General features: G+C 35.8%; 1 protein-coding gene across 5 annotated transcripts in view; it reads left to right on the forward strand.

Annotated features, from left to right (window-relative positions):
* TANK (TRAF family member associated NFKB activator) overlaps positions 1-26,649 on the forward strand; it is a 105,464-nt gene that overhangs the window by 50,302 nt on the left and 28,513 nt on the right. For 4 of the 5 annotated variants that reach the window (XM_021923661.2, XM_021923660.2, XM_031651306.1 and 1 more), the window contains 2 exons: positions 22,351-22,459; positions 23,557-23,675. In XM_021923661.2, the coding sequence (XP_021779353.1) occupies positions 22,351-22,459; positions 23,557-23,675 (228 nt within the window). Of the gene's footprint in view, positions 1-22,350; positions 22,460-23,556; positions 23,865-26,649 lie in introns of those variants that run through there. The other variant, XM_021923662.2, reaches the window with a different exon arrangement.

The following is a 26,649-nucleotide window of genomic DNA, read 5'->3' on the forward strand; positions in this document are numbered from 1 at the left end:
CAGGAGAATCACTTGAACCTGGAGGCAGAAGTTGCAGTGCGCTGAGATTTATGAAGAAAAGAGGTTTAATTGACCTACAGTTCCACAAGCTTAACAGGCAGCATGACTGGGAGCCCTCAGGAAACTTACAATCATGGCAGAAGGCGAAGGAGAACCAAGCACCTTCTTCACAAGGTGGCAGGAGAGAGAGAGAGAGCAAGGGGGGGATGTGCCACACACTTTTAGCATCAAATCTCATGAGAACTCACTCACTATCACAAGAATAGCATGGGGAAAATCCACCTCCATGATCCAGTCACTTCCCACCAGGTCCCTCCCCCAACATTGGGAATTACAATTCAGCGTGGGTACACAGAGCCAAACCACATCACTAGCCAAGAGTAAACTTGCACCTAAACTTTTCTGAAGATAACAGCCTCAGGCCTGCTATGTTAAATTACTTCTGCACAGGCAGTTGAAAGTGAGGGATCTTATGTTGGTTTTCTCAATTAAAAAAAAAATTACTAGCCTGTGAAACTCTGAAGTCTAATACGCTAATATTTTGGAAAAAGTCTCGAACTTTGCTTTTCCTCTATCTCACACCACAACAATAATCATCAACATAGAAGAAGAGAAAAGGAGAAGGTCAGAGAATTGAAGTATAGAATTTGGATTTTTTTTTTCCCATTCAGGTTTAAGGCATAACCATTTTTATTAAAAAAAAAAACAAAAACAAAAATCCTCTCAGCATTTATTCTTCTTATTTTGTGATTAGGTTCATTAAGAAAACTTGACATTTGTGACCAAATGTGTGTGTGTTTCTCCCCCCCCATATTAAGGAGTGGACACCAGCTAGATGTCTTCCAATTCAGTTTCAACACCATCTACTCAGAGATAGCATCAGATCCCACAAGTAAAGGGCTCAGTCCCACAAGACCACCCTCTCCCCTCCCCAAGTTGCAAGTCCCAGCCTCCAGAACTTCTAACCGACTAGTTTCCAGTTGGAGTTCCTACAACCCCCTCTTTGCATTTGATTAATTTGCTAGAGTGACTCACAGAACTCAGGGGAACCAATACTTACTTTTACCAGTTTATTTTGAAGGATATTTTACAGGATATTAACATCCAAATGAAGAGACATAGGGTGAGGTCTGAAAGGGTCCCAAGTACGGGAGCTTCTGTCTTCGTGGAGTTGGAGTGCACTACCCTCCCAACACGTGGATGAGTTCTTCATCTTTCTGTCAGCTTCCACATGTTCAGCTCCCCAGAAGTTCCCTGAACCCTGTCCTTTGGGGCTTCTATGAGACTTCATTGGTTGTCCATGATTAACGTGATTGCACAAAAAGGGTATGATTTAAATCCAGCAAGTCCTGTCTGTTCAGATTCTTCTTGGTCATTCTGTGCAGCATTCCTTCCTCCAGAGTATGCAGCAGGACCCTCTCTGGAAAGAAGGTCTGATGACCCATAGTCTAAATATTAGAGTCCTGTCTTCAGCAAGTGAGAGCAGGGCAGGAGAAGGTTAGAGAGAGAGAGAGAGAGAGAGACTGTTTCCTGAGGCCTGCTTCCAAGGCCTGAAGCACCGCAACATTGTAACAAAAGACTATAACAAGAGTTGTGGGAGTTAGGAGCTAGGAACTATGGGCAAAAACCTAATCATAATGCCACAGCTAGCCATGCAATTATGAACTTCTTCCCTAAATACAGGAACTACACAATTTCCTTCTCCTTTCTAGTTGATAAATCTATAAAACTAGCTGTCATTCATAACTCCCTCCATTCTTCAGAAATCGTTATTCTTTGTGAGGCTCCTCTTGGTTTACAAAAAATACTCCATTATGGAATACTTATGAATACTTATGGACTGTAAGTCTTCATTAGGGGAGGATAGGAGGAAAGAGCGCACAGTATGAGAGAGGGCTTTCTAAAATTATTGAACTGAAGTTTAGAATTTGGATTTTTTTTTTTCAGTTCAGGTTTAAGACATAACTACTTTTGTAGAAAACAAAAAACTCAGTGTTTGTTCTTCTTAGATTCATTAAGAAATCATGACAATTCTATATTTCTTCTAGAGGAGTATTAAGATATCTTTTGGATAAGACAGAAACAGGAATTCCTATTAGCTCCTATTTTTCCACTAGCCATTGGTAAGCAATTGAGAGTTGAACCCCTTATCTGCTGTGAAAGAAGCCTTTGCTCACATTAGCATATATTCCAAAGAAGGAAAAGGGAAAATTTTTTACATTTAGTTTTCAAAGCTAATATTTGTTAAGTACTCAAGAATGGATGAAGAAAAAATGTATAATATGTATTGTTATATGTTAAATTCAAAATATTCTGGTAGTTTTATTTAAGAAACATTTATTGAGTACCTCCTAAGTACTGGGCCCTTAATGAAGTTTTGAGAATACTGAAATAAATAAAATATCGTTTATATCATTAAGAAACTTTAAAAAGTTCAAATAAATCATAAATAAAATAGATATTTTACTATATAGTGGAATAAAAAGAAAAGAAGATGGTAGTTATTACTATAGTGTATTATGTGCTGCAGTAGAGATCAGCATAGGAAAATACATGAGCACAGAGAAGAGACACTTGGTCTGTGAGAATCAGGTAATAAGCTCAATGTGAGTCCATACTTGAGCTAAGATTAGGAAGAGTTTAGCAAACTGGGGAAGAAGCAGGAGGAGCACTATATATTTAGAAAAACTCAGAAGTGAGAGAGTGTATGATATATTTCATGTACCACAAGGAATCATATAGCTTCAAAGAGAATGATAGGATGTTCCAGGAAAAGAAACTGTAAAGATAGATTAGTATGGCTAAGTAGTTTGTACTATATCGTTTTTCAGTCAAAAGTTACCGAAGGATTAATATGTGCTTTGGAACAGTCTTCCTGACAGTGGGATAGAGATAGATAGTATACAGAGCAATGTGAAATTGAGCTCAACAAATATAAATTAAGAACCTATTGCATACTAAGCAAAGTTCTAAGAGCAAACAATATAATATAACTGGCAACCATCCAGTTCCACTTTATGCACTTTAATATATGTATTGATATAAAATCATGTAGTTATATGATACATAACATATATATTAATATACATACATACTAAATGTATGCACATATATGTTATACCTGAATTTTTTAAAAAAGTGAATGGCAATCATTTCAAGCAATCAAAATGAGGACATAAATTAAGCATTAGAGGTGAATTGGGGAAAATATTTAAGGTTTATTTAGGGGACAAAATGGAAAACAGGGGCACCTGAATACAGGCCACATCTGAGGCCTGGTACCCTCTCAGATGGTGTCCTGGTATCTGGAATAGATTTCTGGATTAATGGTGGTGCTGATGACTGAAACAAAGGATGGATAAGAGGGTACAAATTTGGGGTGGGGAAATAAGATCTATAATTAGGTTTTAGTTAATATTTTTAGTTACCTGTGAGGCTTACAGGTGAAAATGCCAATGGATGGTTGTAAATGTGAATCTAGGCCTAGAAAAAGTTCTGAATTGGAAAATGTAGATATGGAAGTAATGGATTTTGTTGTGGATCCATTACTTAAATGTGGATAACATCTCCCAGTTAAGAGTGCATAGGTTGAAGGAATATTTGAAGGATAGAAGTGAGAGAGGGAGAAGGAAGGGGTGAAGATCAGTCACTTGGCCTCTGGAGATTCAGAACATAGGTTAAGCAATTTGAGAGGCATAGGAAGAGAACTTGGAGAATACCAATATTTTAAAGAATAGGCATAGAGAGGGAAAAATCATTAAGGAAACTAATAAAAACCACTCTACAAGGTGAGAAACAAATGATAGAAAAAGAGTGTAATATCATAGAAGCCATTAGAAAAGAGCTTCAAGAAGGAAGCACTAGTTAGCAGTACCAGATATCCAAGAAATCTAGTAAGATGACAACTGGCGAAGCCAGTTGCATTTGGCTATGTGGAGGTTACTGACATTTATGAAGGCAGTTAAGTCGAGTGGGGAGGGCAGATTGTAGTAGGCTGAGGAGAATTAGGGAATGAAGAAGTAAACACAATATAAACCACGCGGTTAAAAGCATGACTGTGCAGAAGAGAAATAGAGTGATAACTAGTGAGATTTTGTGTTTTTTTCTTTTGTTGGATAAATGAAACAATGTGGAAGCGTAATAACACAGCAGAGAGAGAGGAGAAAGCTTGAACATAGAGTGAAAAAATAATTGATGCCTTTTTACAATCACATTACACAACAGCCAGAGTGATCCTTTTAAAAAGAAATATTTAAATGTTAATTATATTAGTCTCCTACTCAAAATTTTTCAGTGATTTCTATAAAATATAAGCCAAAGTTATGAACAAAATTAGCTGGACATGGTGGTATATGCCTGTAGTCCCAGCTACCCAGTAGGATAAGGTGGGAGAATTGCTTGAGCCCAGTGATCCTGGGAAGTTGAGGGAGAATGAGGCTGCAGTGAGCTGAGATCACACCACTGCACTCCACTCTGGGTGACAGAGCGAGACCCTGGCTCAAAAAAAGAAAAACAACCAAAGTCCTTCGTATGGACTACTAAGGCAGAGCCTAGTCTAGCCCTTACCAGACATTCCATTTATCTCCTACCACTCTATTCTCTCACAGCCTTTCTACCACATGGGCTTCCTGTTGTTTTTCAAATATATTCCTATTTCAGAGCCTTTGCATTTACTATCCCATTTCGTTGGAGTGGTTTTTCTTTGGATATTTTCATGGTTTTCTCCCTTATTGTTTTCCTCCCTTATTGCTTTCAAGGACAGTCTCTTCCATAAACAGTGCTAGGAAAACTAGATAACCATGTGCAGAAGAATGAAAGTAAACCCCCATTTCTCACCATATATAAAAATCAAATCAAAATGAATTAAAGATTATATATAAGACCTGAAACTATGAGACTACTAGAAGAAAACATTGGGGAAATGCTTTAGGACATGGGTCTGGGCAAAGATATTTGCCCGGGCACAGGCAACAAAATTAGACAGATGGGATTATATCAAGCTAATATTACACAACAAAAGATACAATCAACAAAGTACAGAGACAGCTTACAGAATGGGATAAAATATTCGCAAACTGTCTGACAAGGGCTTAATAAGCAGGCTATATAAAGAACTCAATTCAATAGCGAAACAGCAAAAACAAATCAATTTTGAAATGGGCAAAAGATCTGAATAGACATTTCTCAAAAGAAGGCATGCAAATGGCCAACAGGCATTTTAAAAAATGCTTACCGTACTAAACATTAGGAAAATGGAAATCAAAACCACAATTTGATATCATCTGGGTATGAGATGATACCATACCCAGTTAAAATAGTTTTCTTGATTAAAAAATTGGACAAAAAAATAACAGATGCCGGCAAAGAGGTAGAAAAGGGAGAGCACTCATATAGTTGTTAATAACCAAAAGAGAGCAAGAGTGAATATACTAAAATCAGACAAAACAGACTTTAAATCAAAAATTGTTCCAAGCCGGGCATGGTGGCTCACACCTGTAATCCCATCAGTTTGGGAGGCTGTGGCAGGTGGGTCGTTAGAGCGCAGGAGTTTAAGAATAGCCTGGGCCAACATGACAAAATCCCATCTCTACAAAAGAAAAAACAAAAACAAAAAAAACAGGTCTGGTGGTGTGCTCCTGTAGTTGCAGCTACTCAGGAGACTGAGGCAGGTGGATTGGTTGAGCCCCAGAGGTGGAGGCTGAAGTGAGCCATGTTCGCACCACTGCACTCCAGCCTGGATGACACAGCAAGACCCTGTCTCAAAAATAAAAGAACAAAACAACAAAAACTACTACAAGAGACAGGAAAGGGACATTATATAATGATAACAGGGTCAGTTTATGAAGCAAATATTAACAGTTATATATGCATCATACATCAGAGCTCCAAAGTATATGAAGCAAGCATTGACACTATTGAAGGAAGAAACATTACAGCTTTATGATAATAGTAGGAGAATTAAAGTATTATACTTTAAACACTTTAAATAGTGGATAGAGCAACTAGACAAAGATCTATATGGAAATAGAGGATTTGAACAACATTGTAGAGCAGTTGGACCTAACAGACATATGTAAAATATCCCAGCAACAACAGAATACACATTTGCTCAAGGGCATATGGAACATTCTCTAGGAGAGACCATATATTGGGCCATTAAAAATGACTTAACAAATTTAAAAAGATTGAAATCATTCTAAGTATATTTTCTAATCACAATGAAATGAAACTAGGAATCAGCAAAAGGAAAAGTGGGAAATTCACAAATATGTACAAATTAAATAACACTCTTAAACAACCAGTGGGTCAAAAAAGAAATCACAAGGGAAATTAGAATATGTATTAAGATAAATAAAAGTATAAATACAAAGTACCAAAACTTCTAGGATGCAGTAAAAGTAGTTAATAGAGAAATGTTTAGCTGTAAATGTGTATATTAAAGAAGAGAGATCTCAAATCAGTAATTTAACTTTATGCCTGAAGAAACTAGAGAAAGAACAAATGAAACCCAAAACTAGCATAAAGAAGAAAATAATAAAAATGGAAACAAATATAAATAAAAAATAGAAAAACAATAGAGAAAATCAACAAAAACAAGTGTTGACTATTTGAAAAGATCAAGAACAAACCTTTAGTTAGCTTGACTAAAAAAAGAGGGAAGACAAATAACTAAAATAAGAAAATGAGGACATTATTACCAACTTTACAAAATTAAAAATATCATAAAAGAGTGCTATGAACAATTGTATGCCAACAGATTGGATAAGCTAGTAAAACGTCCTAGGAACATACAAACTACTAAGAATGAATCATGAAGAAAATGAAAATCTGAATAGACCTTTATCTAGTAAGGAGATTGAATCAGTAATCAAAAACTTCCCAACAAAGAAAAGCCTGGGATGAGATAGCTTCACCAGTGAATTCTGCCAAACATTTAAAGCAGAATTAATACCAATCCTCTCAGTCTCTTCCAAAAACTTGAACAGTATGTAACACTCCCTTACTCATTCTATGAGGCTAGCATTACCCTAATACCAAAGACACTATTAGAAAAGAAGACTACAAACTAATATCCCCTATGAATATTTGCTATGGTTTGAATGTTTGTCCCCTCCAAAACTCATGTTGAAATTTAATTGCCAGTATAACAATATTAAGATGTGGGACCTTTAAGAGATGATTAGGCCATGAGGGATCTGCCCCCATGGGCATAATTAATGCTGCTCCAAAATGGTCGGTTTGACTCCTGCTGCCCTTTCTCTTTGCCCTTCAACCACATGATACCTTCCACTATGTGGAAGATGCTAGTGTCTTGATTTTGGACTTGCCAGATACTGGTGTCTTGGTTTTGGCCTTCCCAGCCTCCAGAACTGTGAAGAAATAAATTTCTGTTCTTTATAATTTACCCAACCTCAGGTATTCTGTTATAGCAGCACAAAACAGACTAAGACAATATTGATGCAAAAAATCCTCAACAAAACACTAGCAAATCAAATTCAACAGCATATTAAAATAATTACATACCATGACAAAGTGAGACTTATTCCTATAATGCAGTAATGGTTCAGCATACAAAATTAGTCATGATATACCATGCAATATACCACATTAACAGGGTTGAAAAGAAAAAACATGATCATCTCAATTGATTCAGAAAAAGCATTTGATAAAATTCAACACTGTTTTAGGATTTTAAAAAACACCCAACAAACTAAGAATAGAAGGAAACGAACTCAACAAAATAAAGATCATCCAACATAGGAAAAACCCACAACTAACATCATACTCCAGAGTGAAAGACAAAGCTTTTTGTCTACGATTGAAATAAGTCAAGGATATACTTCTATTCACCATAGTACTGGAAGTCCTAGACAGAGCAGTTAAGGAAGAAAAAGAAATAAAAGGCATCAAATTGGATAGGAAGAAATAAAATTATCTCTGTTTGTAAACAACATATTAAGTATAGAAAGCCCTAAAGATTCCACACCCCAAAAAAATCCCACCTGTTAGAACTAATAAACAAATTCAGTAAAGTTACAAAATAAACATGCAAAAATCAGTTGTGTTTCGATAATTAACAACAAGCCATTTAAAGAAGACACAAATATATGGAAACATCACATTTTCATGAATTGGACCCTTGCCTTTCTCCATATTCAAAAATTAAAACAGATCAAAGACCCAAATGCAAGAGGTAAAAACCATAAAGACTTAGAAGAAATCATAGGGGGGAAAGGTTTATGACATTGGATTTGGCAGTGACTTGGGTATGACACCAAAAACACAGGCAACTAAGGAAAAAATAGTTAAGTTGGACTTCATCAAAATTAAAACTTTTGTGTGTCAGAGGACACTATCAACAGAGTGAAAAGGCAACCCACAGAATAAGAGAAAATATTTGCAAATCATATTTGGTAAGAAACTGATATCTAGAATATATAAAGAACTACAGCTCAACAACAACAAAACCTGGATTTAAAATGGGCAAGGGACTTTAGAGATTTCTCCAAGAAGTTATACAGATGGCCAATAAGCATATGAAAAGATGCTCAGCATCCCTATTCATTAGTAAAAACACAGTGAGATGCTACTTCACACGCATTGGTGTGGCTGTTATTCAAAAAAGCAAAATAAGTGTTGGCAAGGATATGTAGAAATTAGAACCCTTATGCATTGCTAGTAGGAATGTAAAATAATGCAGCCATTGTGGAAAATGATATGACAATTCTTTAAAAACTTAAACATAGAATTACCATATGATTCAGCAATCCTACTACTCTTTGGTTACATACCCAGAAGAAGTGCTAGCAAGGACTTAATTGGATATTTGTACATTCAGATTCAGAACAGCATTATTCACATTAGGCAAAAGGTAGAAACAACCCAAGTGTTCTTAAGCAGATGAATGGATAACCGTGAGGTGGTATATACACACAACATAGTAATATTTCGCCTTAAAATGGAAAGAAAATTTTACATGTGCTACAAAGTAGAACCTTGGAGATGTTATGCTAAGTTAAATAAGTCAGTCACAAAAGCACAAATATTGTATGATTAAACTTATGTGGGACACTAAGAATAGTCAAATTGATAAAGACAGAAAGTAGAAGGGTAGTTGCCAACGGTTGAGAGGGAGGAAGGAATGAGGAGTTAGTGCTTAATGGATATAGAGTTTCAGTTAGGAAGGATCAAAAAAGTTCTGGAGGTGGATGGTGGTGATGGCTGCACAACAATGTGAATTATTTGATATATATTTTAACATATTTTTAAAAACTCTATTACAAAAAAAAGAATTGGCCTAGCCTAGATTATCTTAGTAGCCATGTTTTATTGCTATTCAACTGTCACTCATCAGTTTATACAAACTCACCAGCCTTTTACCACTCAGCTGTCTATACTCCAAGTCAGTTCTTCTCTCAGTGTTACTTCCAGTTCACTGCAATTTGAGACTCAGAAGCTTTTCTTTGAGAAGTTAGTATGCTGTATCCATTAAGGAGCATTCTGTTCAGGAAAGACATCCAAGCATTCCAAATTGATAAGGGAGGTAAAGATAAAACAGATAAGTGATTTTTAAAGTATTATTGGCTTAAATTACAAAAGCACCACGTTTTTTTTTTTTTTAAGTAAACAAGATGTACAGAATATAAAGTGATAGTCCTCTCCCTCACTCCCTAGGGCTGTCCATTGTTAGTAATTGGGTATATATCCTTTCAGAGTATGTGAATCATATTTTTTCAAAAATGGAATCATTCTAATCTGAAAAAGATTTTAAATGTTTTAATGTCATCATCTTCTCCATTATCATCACTAAGATTTATTGAGGTTTGTTTGCCAGAGAGCTTTACAATTATTTAATCCTTGTGTAAATCTAAGAGGAAGTATTATTTTCATTTTTTGAATGAGGAAAATTAAGTGCAGAGAGATGAAGTAACTTGCCCACAACCACATAGCTACTAAGTTAGTAGAATTAGTAGACCTAGAATTTGAAAAAAATGTTTGACCACAAACTTCTTGTCTATAACTTCTCTGCCAAAAATTGTCAATCGTCTTTCAGGTTTGCACATATAAACCTACCTCATATCATGAATACCTGACAATACCTTGTACTACACCTCCTTCTTAAAACACTGTTTTTCTTTTTTTTTTTTTTTTTTTTTTTGAGATGGAGTATCACTCTGTTGCCCAGGCTGGAGTACAGTGGCACTCATTGGCTCACCTCTGCCTCCTGGGTTCAAGTGATACTCCTGCCTAAGCTTCCTGAGTAGCTGGGATTACAGGCACCCGCCACCACGCCCACCTAATTTTTTATTTTTAGTAGAGACAGGGTTTCACCATGTTGGCCAGGCTGGTCTCAAGCTCCTGACCTCAAGTGATCTGACCACCTCGGCCTCCCAAAGTGCTGGGATTACAGATATGAGCCACTGCGCCGAGCCCTTACTTTCTATTCTTATATGAACCTTCTCATTTTTTCCTGTGGCTTGAGATATCTGTGACAATTAACTCCTAAATTTATATTCCTAGTCCAGACCTGCCCTCTGAACTGTAGACCCATATATCTCACTGCTACTTGGAAGGCACATTAAACTGAATATCCAGACCTGAACTTACATATTCACCATTTTTTCTCACCTGTACCATTGCAGGAGAGTAATGAGTTGAATAAGCTGCTGTGTGGAATAATACTACCTTTTATTTACCCTAAATTTACTTCACATAAATTTCAAAGAATAATCTCTCCTCCTACCACTAGCGTCCTGCTATTGATCACGAAGTATATTTATTTTACCTGGACCCTAAATAGTGGTTTTCTCCTTTAGTTCTAGACCAAATTTTCCATTGTTATGCCTAGGCTCTCTTGCCGCCATGCTGTTAAACTGTTTTTTTTAGAACCTCTAGTCTTAAAACATGGCTCTTTTTAGCTTATCCTCTGGTACAGCCCTCATTCTAGACCATACTAAAATACCAGACAATTTCAGATACATAGAAGCAGTGCACTAATCTCAGATACACAGAAGCAATCTTCTTCCCTTCAACATTTAAATTCATATTACTTCATAAATCAGAAAGGAAAATTAACATTTAATGAATGAACATATTCTACAGGTGTTACAGCCCTACAAAAGTATGCATTGTTAGCTTTATTTTCCAACGAAGAAACCGAGACTCAGAAATGTTGATTTTCCAATCTAAGTTGCAAAATCTATGCTGAAACTAGGTTTATCAGACCAAAGACCATATTCGTTATACTAACCTAGCTAAGTCATAGCTCATTCCAGGTTTTCCAACTGTTCTCTTCCCATTGCTATGAATAACTTAATATCGTCTCCTCTCTTCTTGGATGAATCCTTTCTTTGTGACTTATACATCGCTTTTTACCAAAAGAGGCTAGAGTATAATATTTAATATTTCCGTTTCTCATCCTTCAATTTATCATATGCCAGAGACGACATATGTGCTAGCAATTAAAAGATAGATAAAACAGAGCATGCACTTAAAGGGTTCACAGGCAAATATTGCTTATTCCATTTCTTGGCATGTGTAAGCATTCATACATACCCACACTAAGAGGTCTTCTGTTCATTCTAAAGTAGAGGAATCTTTTAATCACAATAGCCTCTGACCAGACAACTTTTAATATGCTTACAGAATAAGACAAAAGATTATTATGGCGAATATAGGGTGGTAGAGTTGATTTGACCCCTGAATTGGTTATTATGTATGATAAGCTGTTACAAAGAGACTAAGAAATACAGTGCATAAATATAAAAGTTGACTTTTGTCTCTGCTTGGCACAAAGACTCACGTGAGTAATCCCAGCACTTTGAGAGGCTAAGGCAGGACAATTGCTTGAGCCCAAGAGTTCAAGACCAGCCTGGGCAACATGGCGAGACCCAGTCTTAATTTAAAAAAATAAAAAATAAAAAAATAAAAGTTCTCTCTTTTGTAGCAGTCCACAGGTGAATAGAACAGGGCTAGTAAGGCAGCTCTACCGTTCTTAAAATATGGTTTCCCTCTCTGAAGTCACAGTGGCTGCTCTCCTTATTTCCTTGCCAGTGAGAAGGGGAAGAGAAGTGAAGAGCAGACAGCTTTCTTTTAATGATGTTGTCCAAAATTTGTGCAAATTATTTCTGTTCACACCCTCTAGCCAGAACTTAGTCACATGATCACATGTAGTAGTGAAGAAGGCTAGTAAATATATCCTCTAGCTGGGTGACCATGTGTCCTGTTAAAACTCTATATTACTAAAAGAAAGAAAGAAAATGGATATGGGGAATAATTAGCAGTCCTTGCCACATCTTTTAGCTAACTAGTCTAAAATTGCTTGGAGAGTTTCAGGTATCACAAGGCTCCATAATATGGAATTAAATATTTAATCAGTTTGTTACTCATACCAAGTTACTTGTCATCAATTTCTGCCACTGTTGCATGGGAGAAATTTCTATTGCTTCTTTGACCATCTTTCCAAGAGAAGAATCAGTAATAAAAGTAATTAAAACATCTGAAAATGTTAAAACTGATTGCTACAAGTCAGATTACCATAATCATAAATGATTAGGTTATAGAAAACCTGCAGCTGGCCTCTCCTGCGTGTCCCAAGATTCTTTGCATTATGTAATCAGAAAATAGAAATCTCTTTGTTGAGAAAAGAAATTTGAAATGGAATTTTTCTCTTCTTGCCCCCTCTTGATTAAAAGAGAAAAACTGACAAAGTCTTACATAGAAGGAAGCAATATCCTTAATTATAAAATGATTCAGATGCTATGTTATATTAATTGCTTTTTCTTTGTACTGAGAAGAAAAGTAAAGGATACATAATATTTAAAACCATCCAATTTGCTAAGCTTATTGACTAGCCAGTAAGGCTGAAGAGAAGGCCTAAAATAAGAGTAAATTTGACTGTGCCTTTTTTATCATAAATTACAGATCTTCTCTAACGGTTTTCTGACAATAAATGTTAAGCGATCAGGACTGTTTTGTTGTCAGATTGCTTTATTCAGGAGCTAGTCTTTACCCATGTGAAATGTAAAGCTTTAACCTAAGGCTTATGTTACCTCTAAAAGCTTGTAAAACATATTTTAAAGGATTGCAAAAGGCATAAAATACCTTTATTGTAGGTACTACGTTAAAAAAAATCCTTCATTTTCACATAAGATGTAAATGGCCTCATTATGGTTTACCACTCTTTTTTTTTCCCCAACAACATATATACTCTATCCAAAGTGTTGACGGGGTAAAGTGGTTCATTCTGTTTTTTTCCTAATGAAGCTACTGGTATTAGAATAAAGGTGCTCCAGTTGGTTTCTGATCAAAGCTTTATTTCTTTGTTTTACATTGTCAGTACTTTGCCAGTAGATTCATTTTCCACGTTATCAGAATGAAAAATATTTGTATCCTTTCTTCCAAGGTTTTACTTCCAGAAATATGTCCTGTTGAAACTTTTAGTCAGGTATGTAGGATATATATTCAAGGAGATTGGTTAATAAAGAATTAATGATATTCATTCAAAAATATATTGAGCACCTACTATGTGTCTGGAACTGTACTAAGTACTAAATCTATAGTGATAAGCAAACAGACATGCTTGCTTCCTGCTTCATGGAATGGTGGCACAGTCTAGTAAAGCAGAGACTAATCAAACAATCTCACAAATATAGCTTGAAACTCTGATCAAAGTATCAAGAAGAAAGGTAAATTGCTATTAGAATGTCTGTTGGAGACTTGACCTAATCCAACAGGTCGGAGATTATCATTATATAATGAGTTTTGAAAGGGCAGGTTTCGAGGGCTTTTTAAGTATAAGGGCCTGCGTTATAAAGACCCATTGGCCTAAACAAACTTAAAGTATAAGGGAAATAGTGCAATGAGAAGAGTCAGAGGCTCTTAGTAGGGACTTGGAGACCATATTAAGGACTTTTGGTTCTTTATTCTAGGAGTGTAAGAAGCCATTTAAGGTTTTTTGGGGGACAAGGGTAAGGGGTAGAAAAAAAGTATGGAGTAATATGATTACATGTGCATTTTGCAAAGAACACAATGGCTGCTAGAGAATAGTTAGGCTATTGCTGCAATCCATTAAGGTTGTGGTAATAGATTTAAGAGATATTAATAGTTAAGATTACACTTGATACTTGGGGCCAGGTGCAGTGGCCAATACCTGTAATACTAGCACTTTGGGAGGCCCAGGCAGACGGATCACTTGAGGTCAGGAGTTCAAGACCAGCCTGGCCAACATGGTGAAACCTTGTCTGTACTAAAAATACAAAAGTAGCCAGGCGTGATGGTGGGCACCTGTAATTCCAGCTATTCGGGAGCCTGAGGCAGGAGAAGCACTTGAACCCAGGAAGTGGAGGTTGCATTGAGCCTAGATCACGCCACTGTACTCCAGCGAGCAAGACAGAGCTCTAAAAGAGCAAGACTCCATCTCAAAAAGATAAATAAATAAAAAAGATTGATACTTGGTAATGGATTGGCTATAGAACAAATAGATGTCAAAGATGGTCACAGCTTTCTGTATAGATAAGAGCACCGTATACCAAGAAAAGGAATACTAGCAAAGAACCAGACTTTTTGGGGGTAGAGAGGAGAGATGAGAGGGAGTGGTAATGGGGGGAAATCATCAGTTTTGAATATTTGAAGTGCTTTCCCCGGAACAGTTGACCACATAGATCTATAGCTTAGAAGAGAGATCTAAGCTAGAAGAAAAATTCGAGCTACTAGCATGGATGAGATTACCTAGGAAGAGAATATATAGCAAGAGAGGGCCTCATGTGAGCTAGAGGTACTTATAAGATGTGGCATAGTGGTTAGTTAGGGGCTTAGGCTTTGTATTCAGGCAAGCCTAGATTCAAGTCTTAGCTCTACTATCTACTGGGAAAGCTTAATAGTTAAGATTAAAATTGATACTTGGGGCCGGGTGCGGTGGCTCACGCCTGTAATCCCAGCACTATGGGAGGCCGAGGCAGGCGTGTCACTTGAGGTCAGGAGTTCAAGACCAGCCTGGCCAACATGGCGAAATCCTGTTTCTTCTAAAAATACAAAAATTAGCCAGGTGTGATGCGGGGGAGGGGGCGCCTGTAATCCCAACTACTTGGGAGACTGAGGCAGGAGAATCACTTGAACCCGGGAGGTGGAGGTTGCAATGAGCCTAGGCAGAGTATTTTGTACCTCTTTAAGACTCAATTTTCTCATCTGTAAAATGTGGGAAATAGTTTCCTGGGAAGGTTGGTTTAAGGATTAAATGAGATAAAGAAAATAAAACTGATTTTGGTACATAGTATTTAGTGAAATTATCACATGATGATAATGTGTTGCTGAGTTGAAAAATGTGGTTGCAGAATAGTTCTCATTTGTGAAAAAGTGTGATACATATACACACATGTATACAGGAGTTCTGAAAGGGTATATACCAAAATACCAGTAGTAGTTACCCTTGAAAAATGGAAGGCAAAGTAAGGGAGGATACTGCCACGTTTTACTTTGTACATATCTGTACGTACTTGTACGTTATTTTTGTTGTGTTGGTGGTAGTGGTCATTTTGTTATTTGAATTTTTTGACAAAGGTGTGTGATTTTTATAACTTTTAATAGCCATTAATCTTTAATCATTTAGTCCATTTTGTCTCTTTGTAAACTTTGAACAACCAGGGCTTGGTTTTTTGTTTTGTTTTGTTTGCTTGACAGGAATGTTTTTGATTCAATGGAGATGCCATACTGATTTCTCATAAACACCTGAGTCCTAGGTTACAATGAACTAGAAAAAAGACTTTGAGAGATCTGGCTTCAGTGATAACCAGAGCTTTTGTTCATAAACATACGTACTACATGCTCTGTGTCTTAGTCCATTTGTACTCTATAACAAAATACCTTATACCAGGTAATTTATAAATAATATAAATGTATTTCTCACAGTTTTAGAGGCTGAGAAGTCCAAGATCAAGGCTCCAGCAGGCTTGGCGTCTGGTGAGGGCCCAGTCTCTGTTTCCAAGATGGCATCTCGTTGCTGCATCATCTAGTGGAGATGAACAGTGTATTCTAATATGGCAGAAGGGATGGAGGGCAAAAAGGACTGAACTCTGTGTGAAGCCCCCTTTATAAAGGCCTTAATCTTATTCATGTGGGAGCAGCCCTTATAACTTAATACCTCCTAAAAGGCCCCACTTCTTAATACCATTACAATGGGGATTAAGTTTCAACATGAATTTTGGTGGACACACACTTTAAGATCAGAGCATTTCACCGCCGGCTCCCCCAGATTTATATCCTGCACACATACAAAATATATGAGATACATGTACGTGATACATATTTATTCCATCCCAGAAGCCCCAAAAAGACTTACCTTGTTCCAGCATCAACTTTAAACTCTAAAGTTTTCATCTAAACATTATCTAAATCAGATATGGAAATGAGACTCAAAGTACAATTCATCCAGAGACAAATTCCTCTCCAGCTGTGAGCCTATGAAATTATACAGTTATATGCTTCCAAAAGACAACAGTGGGACAGACATAGGATAGACATTCCCACTCCAATATGGAGCAACAGGAAAGAACAAAGGGCTAACAGGTTCTAACCACATCCAAACACCTCAAATAAACAACAACAACAAACCCAGTAGGGCTAACATTAAACCCTGAAGCTTGAGTGTAGTCTTTAACTCCCATTTCTCATTTTGTGGACACACTGGGGTGAAAGTTGGGCCCCCAAGGCTCTAGGCAACCCTACTCCATCACATTGTCGGCTGCATTTCTTGGTGTTGGAGTTGCATGCCTTTGGGTCTCCCAGCCTGGAGTTGCACCCTGGTGGCTCTACTGGTCTGGGGTCTTGGGGTGGCCCTGCCTGGGCAACTCCACTAGGAATTGCCTTGATGGCAACTCTGTGCATTGGCCTCACTCCCGCGGCTTTGGATATTATGCAGATACCTTGCTAGACAGGAACTAACATTTCCAAGGAGCATATTGCAAGACAAATACTTTATATATTCTGTCTCTTTCAATCCTTCAGGTAAATATAATTTTCGTTTAAAGAGGAAGAAACCAAAGGCTCAAAGAGGCAAGTAAATTAATCAGGACCGAAACACAGAATTGTAAAATAAAAATAGTTTGTCACAGTTTACCACTTGGCATGCTGAGAAATTGGTGGCAGCACTGTCACCTAAAAGTAGATAATTAGATTGGAAATCTGATCTGTCAAATTGCAGATCTTCTAGATAAGTCTTGGTACTGGAGGGTGGGAACGTACAGGGCTTATAACCTAGTAGGCAGAAAACGGTTGAAGAAAGACCAGGATCTCTGGGTTGCTGATCCTATTTGATCTCATACTTTTTAAAGAAAACTCAAAATTGAAGTTGATTCTTAGCTTACCAAAATTTCAAGATGTATTTTAATTAGATTGTGTCTAAATAAATTAGTTTCTATCTAAAGTGCTATGTATTAGGATAATTAATATTTAATTATCTTCCTTCATGAACTGTAGAGCTTCCTGTGGAGAACATTTGTGGCAGCCATGCAAATCCTTCAGTAAATCTTTCATTCTCTTTGTTAACCTTGGAATAATTTGAAAAGTTTTTAAATTGGGACTATTTCATTTTTTTTTCAATCCACTCAACATTTATTAAATTCCTTAATAAATCATTGGAGGAAAGCAGTGATATTTTTTAGAATATTGAAATTAGTTATTGAGGAGGAGAAGAAATGTTTGACTTAGAATATTATAGATGACTTAAGGGCACTTAAACTTTTTTTTCCCTAGGTAAGAAATAAGTGCCTTGGAAAATACAAAAAAAAAAAAAGTTCAATACCAGCAATAGGAAAAAATTCAATTTATGGAACTCTATTTTAATATTTATGATACTCACAAAAACTTAAACAGGTATCTACACAAAATTATAGGAAATATGCTGCCTTAGTTTTGAAGAGGAAATATTGAAATTTTGCCTGGATAAAAGGGTAATTTTTAAAATAAACTTTTTTTTTTGCTTATCATAATCCAGAGTATGGGCAACCATTTTTAATAAATTTAGGATGTGTGCTATATTTGATCACCAGTGTTTTAAGTTTTACTTTTGAACACTAAGAAAGAATACAAAGTTAACCTTATGGGCTAGGCGTGGTGGCTCATGTCTGTAATCCCAGCACTTTGGGAGGCCAAGGTGGGAGGATCACTTGAGCCCAGGAGTTTGAGGCCAGCCTGGGCAACATAGCAAGACCCTGTCTCTATATAAATAATATAGTAATAAATAAAATAAAATAAAAAACAAAGTACCTTATAGCACAAGTACCTAAGTACCTGTTTACCTATTTAGATGCTGGTAGACCACTTGTTTTGCTAGTCTTTGAAACTGGAAGGAGTGTCAAATACACAGAAGCCAGAGTCATCTTGGCCAGATGGTGTTTGATACAGATGGATGGTTAGTTGTCATGCAGATCTCCTAGTTGGTAACTTGTTGCTGCCATCTGACTCAAAGAATCATTCACACACACTGGCTGTCAAAAGCATCTTCTCTTCTGTCTGTTTTAGCTGTCATGTCTGTGCTCTGTACAGAAGTGTTGACAAGACATTGCTGTTGTACATTTTCAATGTGGTTGTTAGTGAGTTTTCTGTTTTGTGGGGTCTTTGATAGTGCTAGAATGTGCTTACTTTGTAATTGTATTTTAAAAAAAAATACTATGATGGTACAGCAATAATCTGACCTTGTAAAAGGACTTTTCAGGTTTTAAGTTTAGGCAGATATGTTCTGTGAACAAAAGCATTTAATAAAAGGAAAAAAAAAAAAAAGACTAGTTTCGTTTAGTTTCCAAACAGCAAATAAACCAAATTCTACTGGTTGTTTCCCAGTTTGATGTAATATTTCCTTTTGGACTTTCCATCTGACAGTCTGTGGTCAAAATCTTTATACTCTTTTCTGAATATGCATTTTCTCAAATTGCTACCTTTTTTCTAATGATATAAGCTTCCCTTTTTTTCCAAAAAAAAATCTTCAAATATTACCTATCTTTTGCATCCATTTTCTCAAACTTAATATCCCTTTGTTGTATTTACCTACTGACCTTGTTTCTGTTTTTACTGTTTCCCTTAGAGAAATATAAGCAAAGGCATTCCTCCATTCCTCCGGATCATTTCTGAAAGCATATCTGTTTCTCTGATATTTCTTTTTTTTTTTTTAAGTGAAAGTAAGTTTATTAAGAAAGTAAAGGAATAAAAGAATGACTACTCCAGAGGCAGAGCAGCAGCATGGGATGCTCAACTGTGATATTTCTTTAACAACTTAATTAGTTTGTTTATTCAACTAATATTTACCGAGCATCCCAGTATGTGCCAGCCACTCTGTAATACTCTGGAGATACCAGGAGGAAATACTTTCTACCCTTGAGAAGTTCAGTCTAGAGGGAAATCAGACATTAGACAATTAGACTAGAACATTGTAACTGCTAAATGTAAGTATGTGAAAAGTGTAGGAGGAAAACATGGGCTCTTGCTGTTCTGTTTCCTCTATTATACTTCCAGAGTGTTGGTTTTTAAAATTATTGTAGACTTTGCTCAACCTTTATAATACTTTATTAAGTAGCTTAAGAAGTAGTTAAAACTTCAGCTTGAAATAGCCATTGATCCATTAATTTTTCCTAGCTGTTGAATACATTTTCAGGATTATTTATTATAATATCTTATATGCAGATGTGCTAAAGTATGTTTTTTAAACCAGAGAATAGAAGATAAAAATTAACTGGCAGAAGCTTTCTGAGTTGGTTTCAAAAGAAAATATATGGTTTCTTCATCAAGGTGGGAGAAAAAGACATAGAGACTTGAATAACATAGACATTTATTCTGGACCTGTCTCTAACTTGCTAAGTTTTTTGGACTGGTTACTTAATCTCTGGACCGTCTAATGTATATACCTATCAAAATAAAGTGAAAAAATAGGTACTTATTGATTGATGTTTGTGAAGAACTTTGAGTTCTTGGAGAAAGCTTTAATTAATGCAGAAATATATAGAGAAGACTCTTAACTTGTTTACTGATTCTTCAGCCCTGGTGGTGCTATGTAGCCCAGATCAATCTAAGGTATTTAGAATTTGCTGTAGATTTTTGGGTCCTTCATTCAGTCAGCTTACCACACTGTTTCTAGGGGGTTGGATGTGAATTTATACAGAAATAAGATGTCTTATCCTGGGAAGCCAGGCCCTAGACTAGACTTGGGTATCAGTGATCATTTCTGAGACGTATTCATTGGACATACACTTCAGGTAGACCCACATGATTCATTCTTCTGTTCACAATAATAAAATGTAATTGGAATCCGTATTTCCTTTTTAAATTTTTCAGTGAACATATACTGAACATCTCCTATGTATAAGTTACTTAATCTATATGAATTCTGTGGGGAATGTGAAACTATGTAAGACTACCTTTAGGCAGTGTGCAAAGACAACGCACCACATGGGTTGCTTATCAGCTTTGTCAGTTATTCATATTTGAACTGTATTACTTGTAAAAGTTCACCTTTTATTTGGGAAAATGTATTTAGCTTTCGTTTCTTTTTTTTTTTTTTTGAGACAGAGTCTCACTCTGTTGCCCAGGCTGGAGTGCAGTGGCGCGAACTCAGCTCACTGCAAGCGCCGCCTCTCAGGTTCACACCATTCTCCTGCCTCAGCCTCCCGAGTAGCTGGGACTACAGGCGCCTGCCACCACACCTGGCCAATTTTTTGTATTTTTAGTGGAGACAGGATTTCACTGTGTTAACCAGGATGGTCTCAATCTCCTGACCTCGTAATCCACCTGCCTCAGCCTCCCCAGCTTTAATTTCTTTTTTTTGAGACAGAGTCTTGCTCTGTCGCCCAGGCTGGAGTGCAGTGGCCGGATCTCAGCTCACTGCAAGCTCCGCCTCCCGGGTTCACGCCATTCTCCTGCCTCAGCCTCCCGAGTAGCTGGGACTACAGGCGCCCGCCACCTCGCCCGGCTAGTTTTTTGTATTTTTTAGTAGAGATGGGGTTTCACTGCCAGCTTTAATTTCTTAAGCTAATTTGTATTTGCTAATCTATGAACAGCTGTGTAATTTATTAAAATTTTTAAGTTTATTGGTCTCTGAAAATAATAGAGCTTCACTAATTTTGAACTTTAAAAATCAGTTTAAAGTCAAATAGTATCTACTGAATATCATTCTGAGATTATTAGAACTTCATTTTCATTTTATATTTCAAGGAATTTGCAACTTAAACATTATTTATCCCTCCAGGGATAGAAATTGGTTAAAGGAAAAAAAAAAAGTTCTCTGTTACTGTTTGGTGATACGTTTTTAAGACTGTACTAATTTGGTAATTGTGATATAAAAGTTTCAAATTTGCTTAAAGGTTTGTGGCATCTGTATTCCTCATTACAAACTTGTGTCTTATTTCATTGCTGTATTTTCACAGTCATTGCGATAAAATAGCAAAATGAATGGATTAACGATATAAGGGAAACCATGGCATTTAAGATAGACACCAAAGGTCAACCATGGTGTTCTCTTCATTTCTTAAAACTTAGCAGACAAGTTTCTGGTCATTATAATTTTATAATTTGTATTTGTCCCTTTGATTTTTATCAACACTTCCTTAGTGTTTGTGTACCCTAAAAATAAATTTAGAAGTGTGTTTATTTGAAAGACACAAAATCTTAATTTTTTTAAGTTTTTTTTTTTTTTAAATCACTTTAATATAGTATTTGTTGTTTCATTTGTGCTTTTTTTTTCTTTAAGGAATAAATGCTAAATTACAGTTTTGATCCTTACTGAAGGATCAGGAAATCGTAGATTGAATCCTTGACTGATATGTGTTTAAATAAGATAATCTTTTTTTTTTTTTTTTCCTGAGACGGAGTCTTGCTCAGTCTACCAGGCTGGAGTACAGTGGCGCGATCTCGGCTCACTGCAAGCTCCACCTCCCAGGCTCATGCTATTCTCCTGCCTCAGCCTCCCAAGTAGCTGGGACTACAGGCGCCCACCACCACGCTCGGCTAATTTTTTTTGTATTTTTAGTAGGACGGGATTTCACCGTGTTAGCCAGGATAGTCTCGATCTCCTGACCTCATGATCCACCCACCTCAGCCTCCCAAAGTGCTGGGACTACAGGCATGAGCCACCGCGCCCGGCCAAATAAGATAATCTTTAAAACTTTTACGGTGCTTTAAGTGTCTTCAATCACTGATGTTTGTAACAATTACAAGTACATTCCTGGAGCCAGTTTGTATCTCATAAATCACAATACCTGCAAAATGACAATGTGGGCAACTCATATCTATTTATATTATTAATGGATGGTAAATAATGTGTTCATGTCTGTCAGTAAATATCAGGCTAACTGGTTTTTATGTCAGCAGACTGAGAACTATGAGCAGAGAATACGTGAACAACAGGAACAGCTGTCACTTCAACAAACTATTATTGACAAGCTAAAATCACAGTTACTTCTTGTGAATTCCACTCAAGGTATGTGCATGTTAATTTTTTATGTATTTCTAGAACCTCTTGGTGAAAAGAAAGGTGTAAGCTGAGTTCTTCTGTTTTATTCCTTCGTTGTTTCTCAGTAGTTTTGATATTATAACTGTGGTACAGTTATATGTTACATTTATTTAAATGAACACTTGCAGGATATGGGAAAGTGGACTTTCACCTATACTATTCTATACTATACTATACTATACTATACTATACTATACTATACTATACTATACTATACGGTGGAACTCTAAGTTTATAAAACTTTCTAAAAAGCAATTTGCCAGTAAATAGCAGCAAAAGCTTTTGAAAACATCTATGCCTTTTGAACCAAAAACTCAAGTCCTAAGACTATATCATGAGAAAACATTTGTTCAGGTACTCAAAAATATATATGCAAGGATGTGTATTACAGTATAATTTCTAATCATGGAAAGCTAGAAACAAATATTCAATAGTTACAGTGATCTATATGAATAGCTATGTAGCCAAGAAAAGTGATAATAGGTATTAACTTGTAAGAATATGTTGATGATATATAGCAAAATGAACGAAGCAGGATACGTAAATAAGTGTTATTTTCATTTATGCAGAAAAAGGTGATTCTTGTGTGAATTTATGTGTTTAGGAACAGAAGTATTAACCGGAATAATTCACAGGTGATAAAAATTTGGGTAACATTTACTTTTTATTCTTTTTGGCTGTCTGCATTTTCTAATTTTCCTATGATAAGCATGGAGTCATAATACAAATACTTATCTTAAATAAGAAATGCATACCTGAAAATATGACTTATATAAAAGTTGAATTGTTGCTGACAGGGGCAAAGAGCATATTTCTAGTTTTCTAAATTCTGTATATTTTACATACTGCTGACTTTTGGAGAGCAGGGGTTTTGTATGTTTAGTGGGAAGGAAAAAATGTAAATGGACAACTTGTCAAAGTAACTATTACCTAAAGAATTTTCTAAAACTCCTACCTTAAAATCTATTCTCTTTACGGTTTTGAGTTTGTATTACTTTTGCTTTTTCAGGTGGTACCAAAAATAAGGGTTTTCTGCTAATATCCAAGAGGTTTTTGTCTTGCAGATGGCAATTATGGCTGTGTTCCTCTGCTTGAAGACAGTGAAACAAGGAAGAATAATTTGACTGTTGATCAGCCACATAATAAAGTGATTTCAGGAATAGCAAAGGAAAAACTACCAAAGGTAGACATTGCTTCTGCAGAAAGCAGCATTCAAATGCTGATGCGTAACCTAGCTTCCTCATTTTATTTTTCTGAAGTGATCTACCACGGGAATTCCAAACAGAAGTTCCATGTATATAAATATGTGACTTAAATATTTCTGAATAGAAGAACTATTTTCAAGTAAAATAAAGGCTAAGGTTTTGTATTTCCTACTAACCTTTTTTCTACATCACAAGCATTTCAACAAAGAAAAGATTTAACAAAGAAATAGGACTGGGCACAGTGACTCACTCCTGTAATTCAAACACTTTGGGAGGTGAAGGAGGGAGGTTCACTTGAGCTCAACAGTTTGAGACCAGCCTGGGCAACATAGGGGGACCCCTATCTGTATAAAAAATTTAAAAATTAGCCACACAGGATGGCACATGCCTGTAGTCCCAGCTACTCAGTGGGCCGAGGTGGGAGGATTGCTTGGGCCTGAGAGATCAAGGCTGCTACAGTGACCCATGATCATGACACTGCATTCCAGCTTGGGCAACAGAGTGAGACCCTGTCTCTAAATAATTAAAAGCCACATCCACATACATATGTACATATATGTGGGTGTGCGTGTGTGTATATAAATAAATAAAAGTTTAAAATCAGGTAAATAATAAGATTAGAAAATAGCTTTCTAGCTTTTTCTTCAATTGTCTGTGCTTAGTTTAAAAAAAACAAATCTACCCAACTAGCTTAAGCAAAACTTTATTGAAGTAATACAGAAAGAAATAATACATATCCGCAAGGAGACATATACAAGGACGTTCATGCCATGGGTTAGAAACAACCTAAATATCCACCAGTAACAGAATAGTTGATCTTTAGAAACTCTTTCGAAAAATTAAAATATACTAAATATATATTAATTTGCCTAAATTTCAGTAGCAATGTTGAGTAAAGATGGAAATTACAAAATGATAAAATGGGAACACTTTATATAGTTTGTTGTGTTTTGTTTTTGTTTTTGTTTTTTTGAAGATGAAGTCTTGCTCTGTCACCCAGGCTGGAGTGCAGTGGCATGATCTCTGCTCACTGCAACCTCCGCCTCCCAGGTTCAAGCAATTCTACAGGCACATGCTGCCACGCCTGACTAATTAGGATACTTTATGTAGTTTTTAAAACATAACGTTAATGTTTGTGAAAATGCACATATGTAATAAAAGTATAAAAACCTGGACAGGAAGGGCACACATCTTCTTTAGAAAAACGATCACTTCCAGAATTGGGGAGAAAAGAGACTGTGATACCTGAGAAAGGAATAATGGGGCTTCAGCAGTTATATCTGCAACTTTTTTTTTTTTTTTTCTTAATAGAAGAGAGCTAAGCAGGTATGCAAAATGTTAACACTTGTTAACTCGGTAGTATATATGTATATTATATTGTTCTCCATGTTTTCATAAGTCATTGACATTTTATAAGTTTGAAAAGGATATCTTTAATGAGATGAGTTGGCTTTTAGTGGGATGATACATATTTTGAATAAAATAAGAACTCTTAACAAATAAGATTTCTTAACATCAACAACAATTAAATCAAGAGTGCTGTATTTATTTCTTTCCTTCTAAATAAAGTAGGAGATTTTCACTTTGTCAGGGTTATTCAGTTACTGATTGCATAACTAAGACTATCTTATTATTTAACATCAAATCTGAGAAATCCAATTTCGAGAGCTTTTCTCTATAAATAAAAGTTTCAGAATAAGAAGTTACCTTGGTACCCGTTATTACATATATTTTTATTTGAAACCATTCTTTGAGTCATTCAGTTTTCTTCACCCCCATTCGATTTTTCATGTATCTAAAAATGCTGATAAACACTGAAACCATGGCATTGAAATATACTAGGTTTATTTTGCAAAAGAGGAAATTGAGAAACAATGATTCTGACTTTTTGAAATACAATTTTGTTACTAGGCCTATTGTAGTACATTATAAAATTGTTGAATTACTATACTGACATAAATTTAGTGCTTAAATAAACAATATTTCTAATCTTCCTGTTTCAGTGTCTTCCAAATGCCATTACTTTACCACAAATTTAATAATAATTTATAGCGTTCCTTTGAAAGTAATAGGACATCTCCAGTTTAAACTATGTAGAAGGTAGTTTTGAAAATAAAACTTTGGTTAGAACAAAAGGGATGATGTGAAAAGCTCTAAGGTATAGTAATAGTTTTTTTTTTTAAATTTGGATAATTTGTTATTTATGAAAGTATTAGAGTTTATTTTCAGTCAAGTATCAACAGCAGACCTTCAACAGAAATCTCTTTAAAAATTATATTTGTTTAAATTCTGTAGGCTGATTATTTTATCTGTGAAATATATATCTGGATACCTGGGATGAAATTAAGTTTAAGTAACAGAAATCATTTCAGAGATAGCCTGTGTGCAAAGAATTAATAATATTACATCGATTGTAACTATAGTTTTGGGCAGATGGTAAGAGGAGAAGCTCCAAGTAAGGAATAAATCTAACTTCGGTGAGTTCTCTTAATTATCTTTACTAATAGGGGAACGATTTATATTATAGCCACATTTTTATACTTTGAATAGCTCATCAACTCAATTTTCTTTGTAACCATTTAATAAAAATTAAAATTAACTGTCTTGTATTTCAGCTTCCTCTTCTTTTATATATCTCTAGCCCAAGTGCTAATGAGCACTAAACGTATAAGGGATTAAAGAAAAGAGAAAATACATTCTAAAAGAATGGATATATTAGATGTATTGAATATTTGAGAGTTGTCTGTATGCTTAGTGTAAAAAATTAGGCCTATGTTAGAAAAAATACTGGCCATCAAGCAGTGGAAATTAAAATATGTTCCACTGGCCTATGTGTTGGTCTATACTTAGTGAGTTATAATTCACCTTTAGCTAATAGGGGTGAAACCTTTCCTAAAGAACTCTGAATGTGTAGCTATATTCAAGCTGCTTCTTCCACAATGGAAAAAATCC

Source organism: Papio anubis, chromosome 10, assembly GCF_008728515.1.
Source record: "Papio anubis isolate 15944 chromosome 10, Panubis1.0, whole genome shotgun sequence".
NCBI lineage: Eukaryota > Metazoa > Chordata > Mammalia > Primates > Cercopithecidae > Papio > Papio anubis.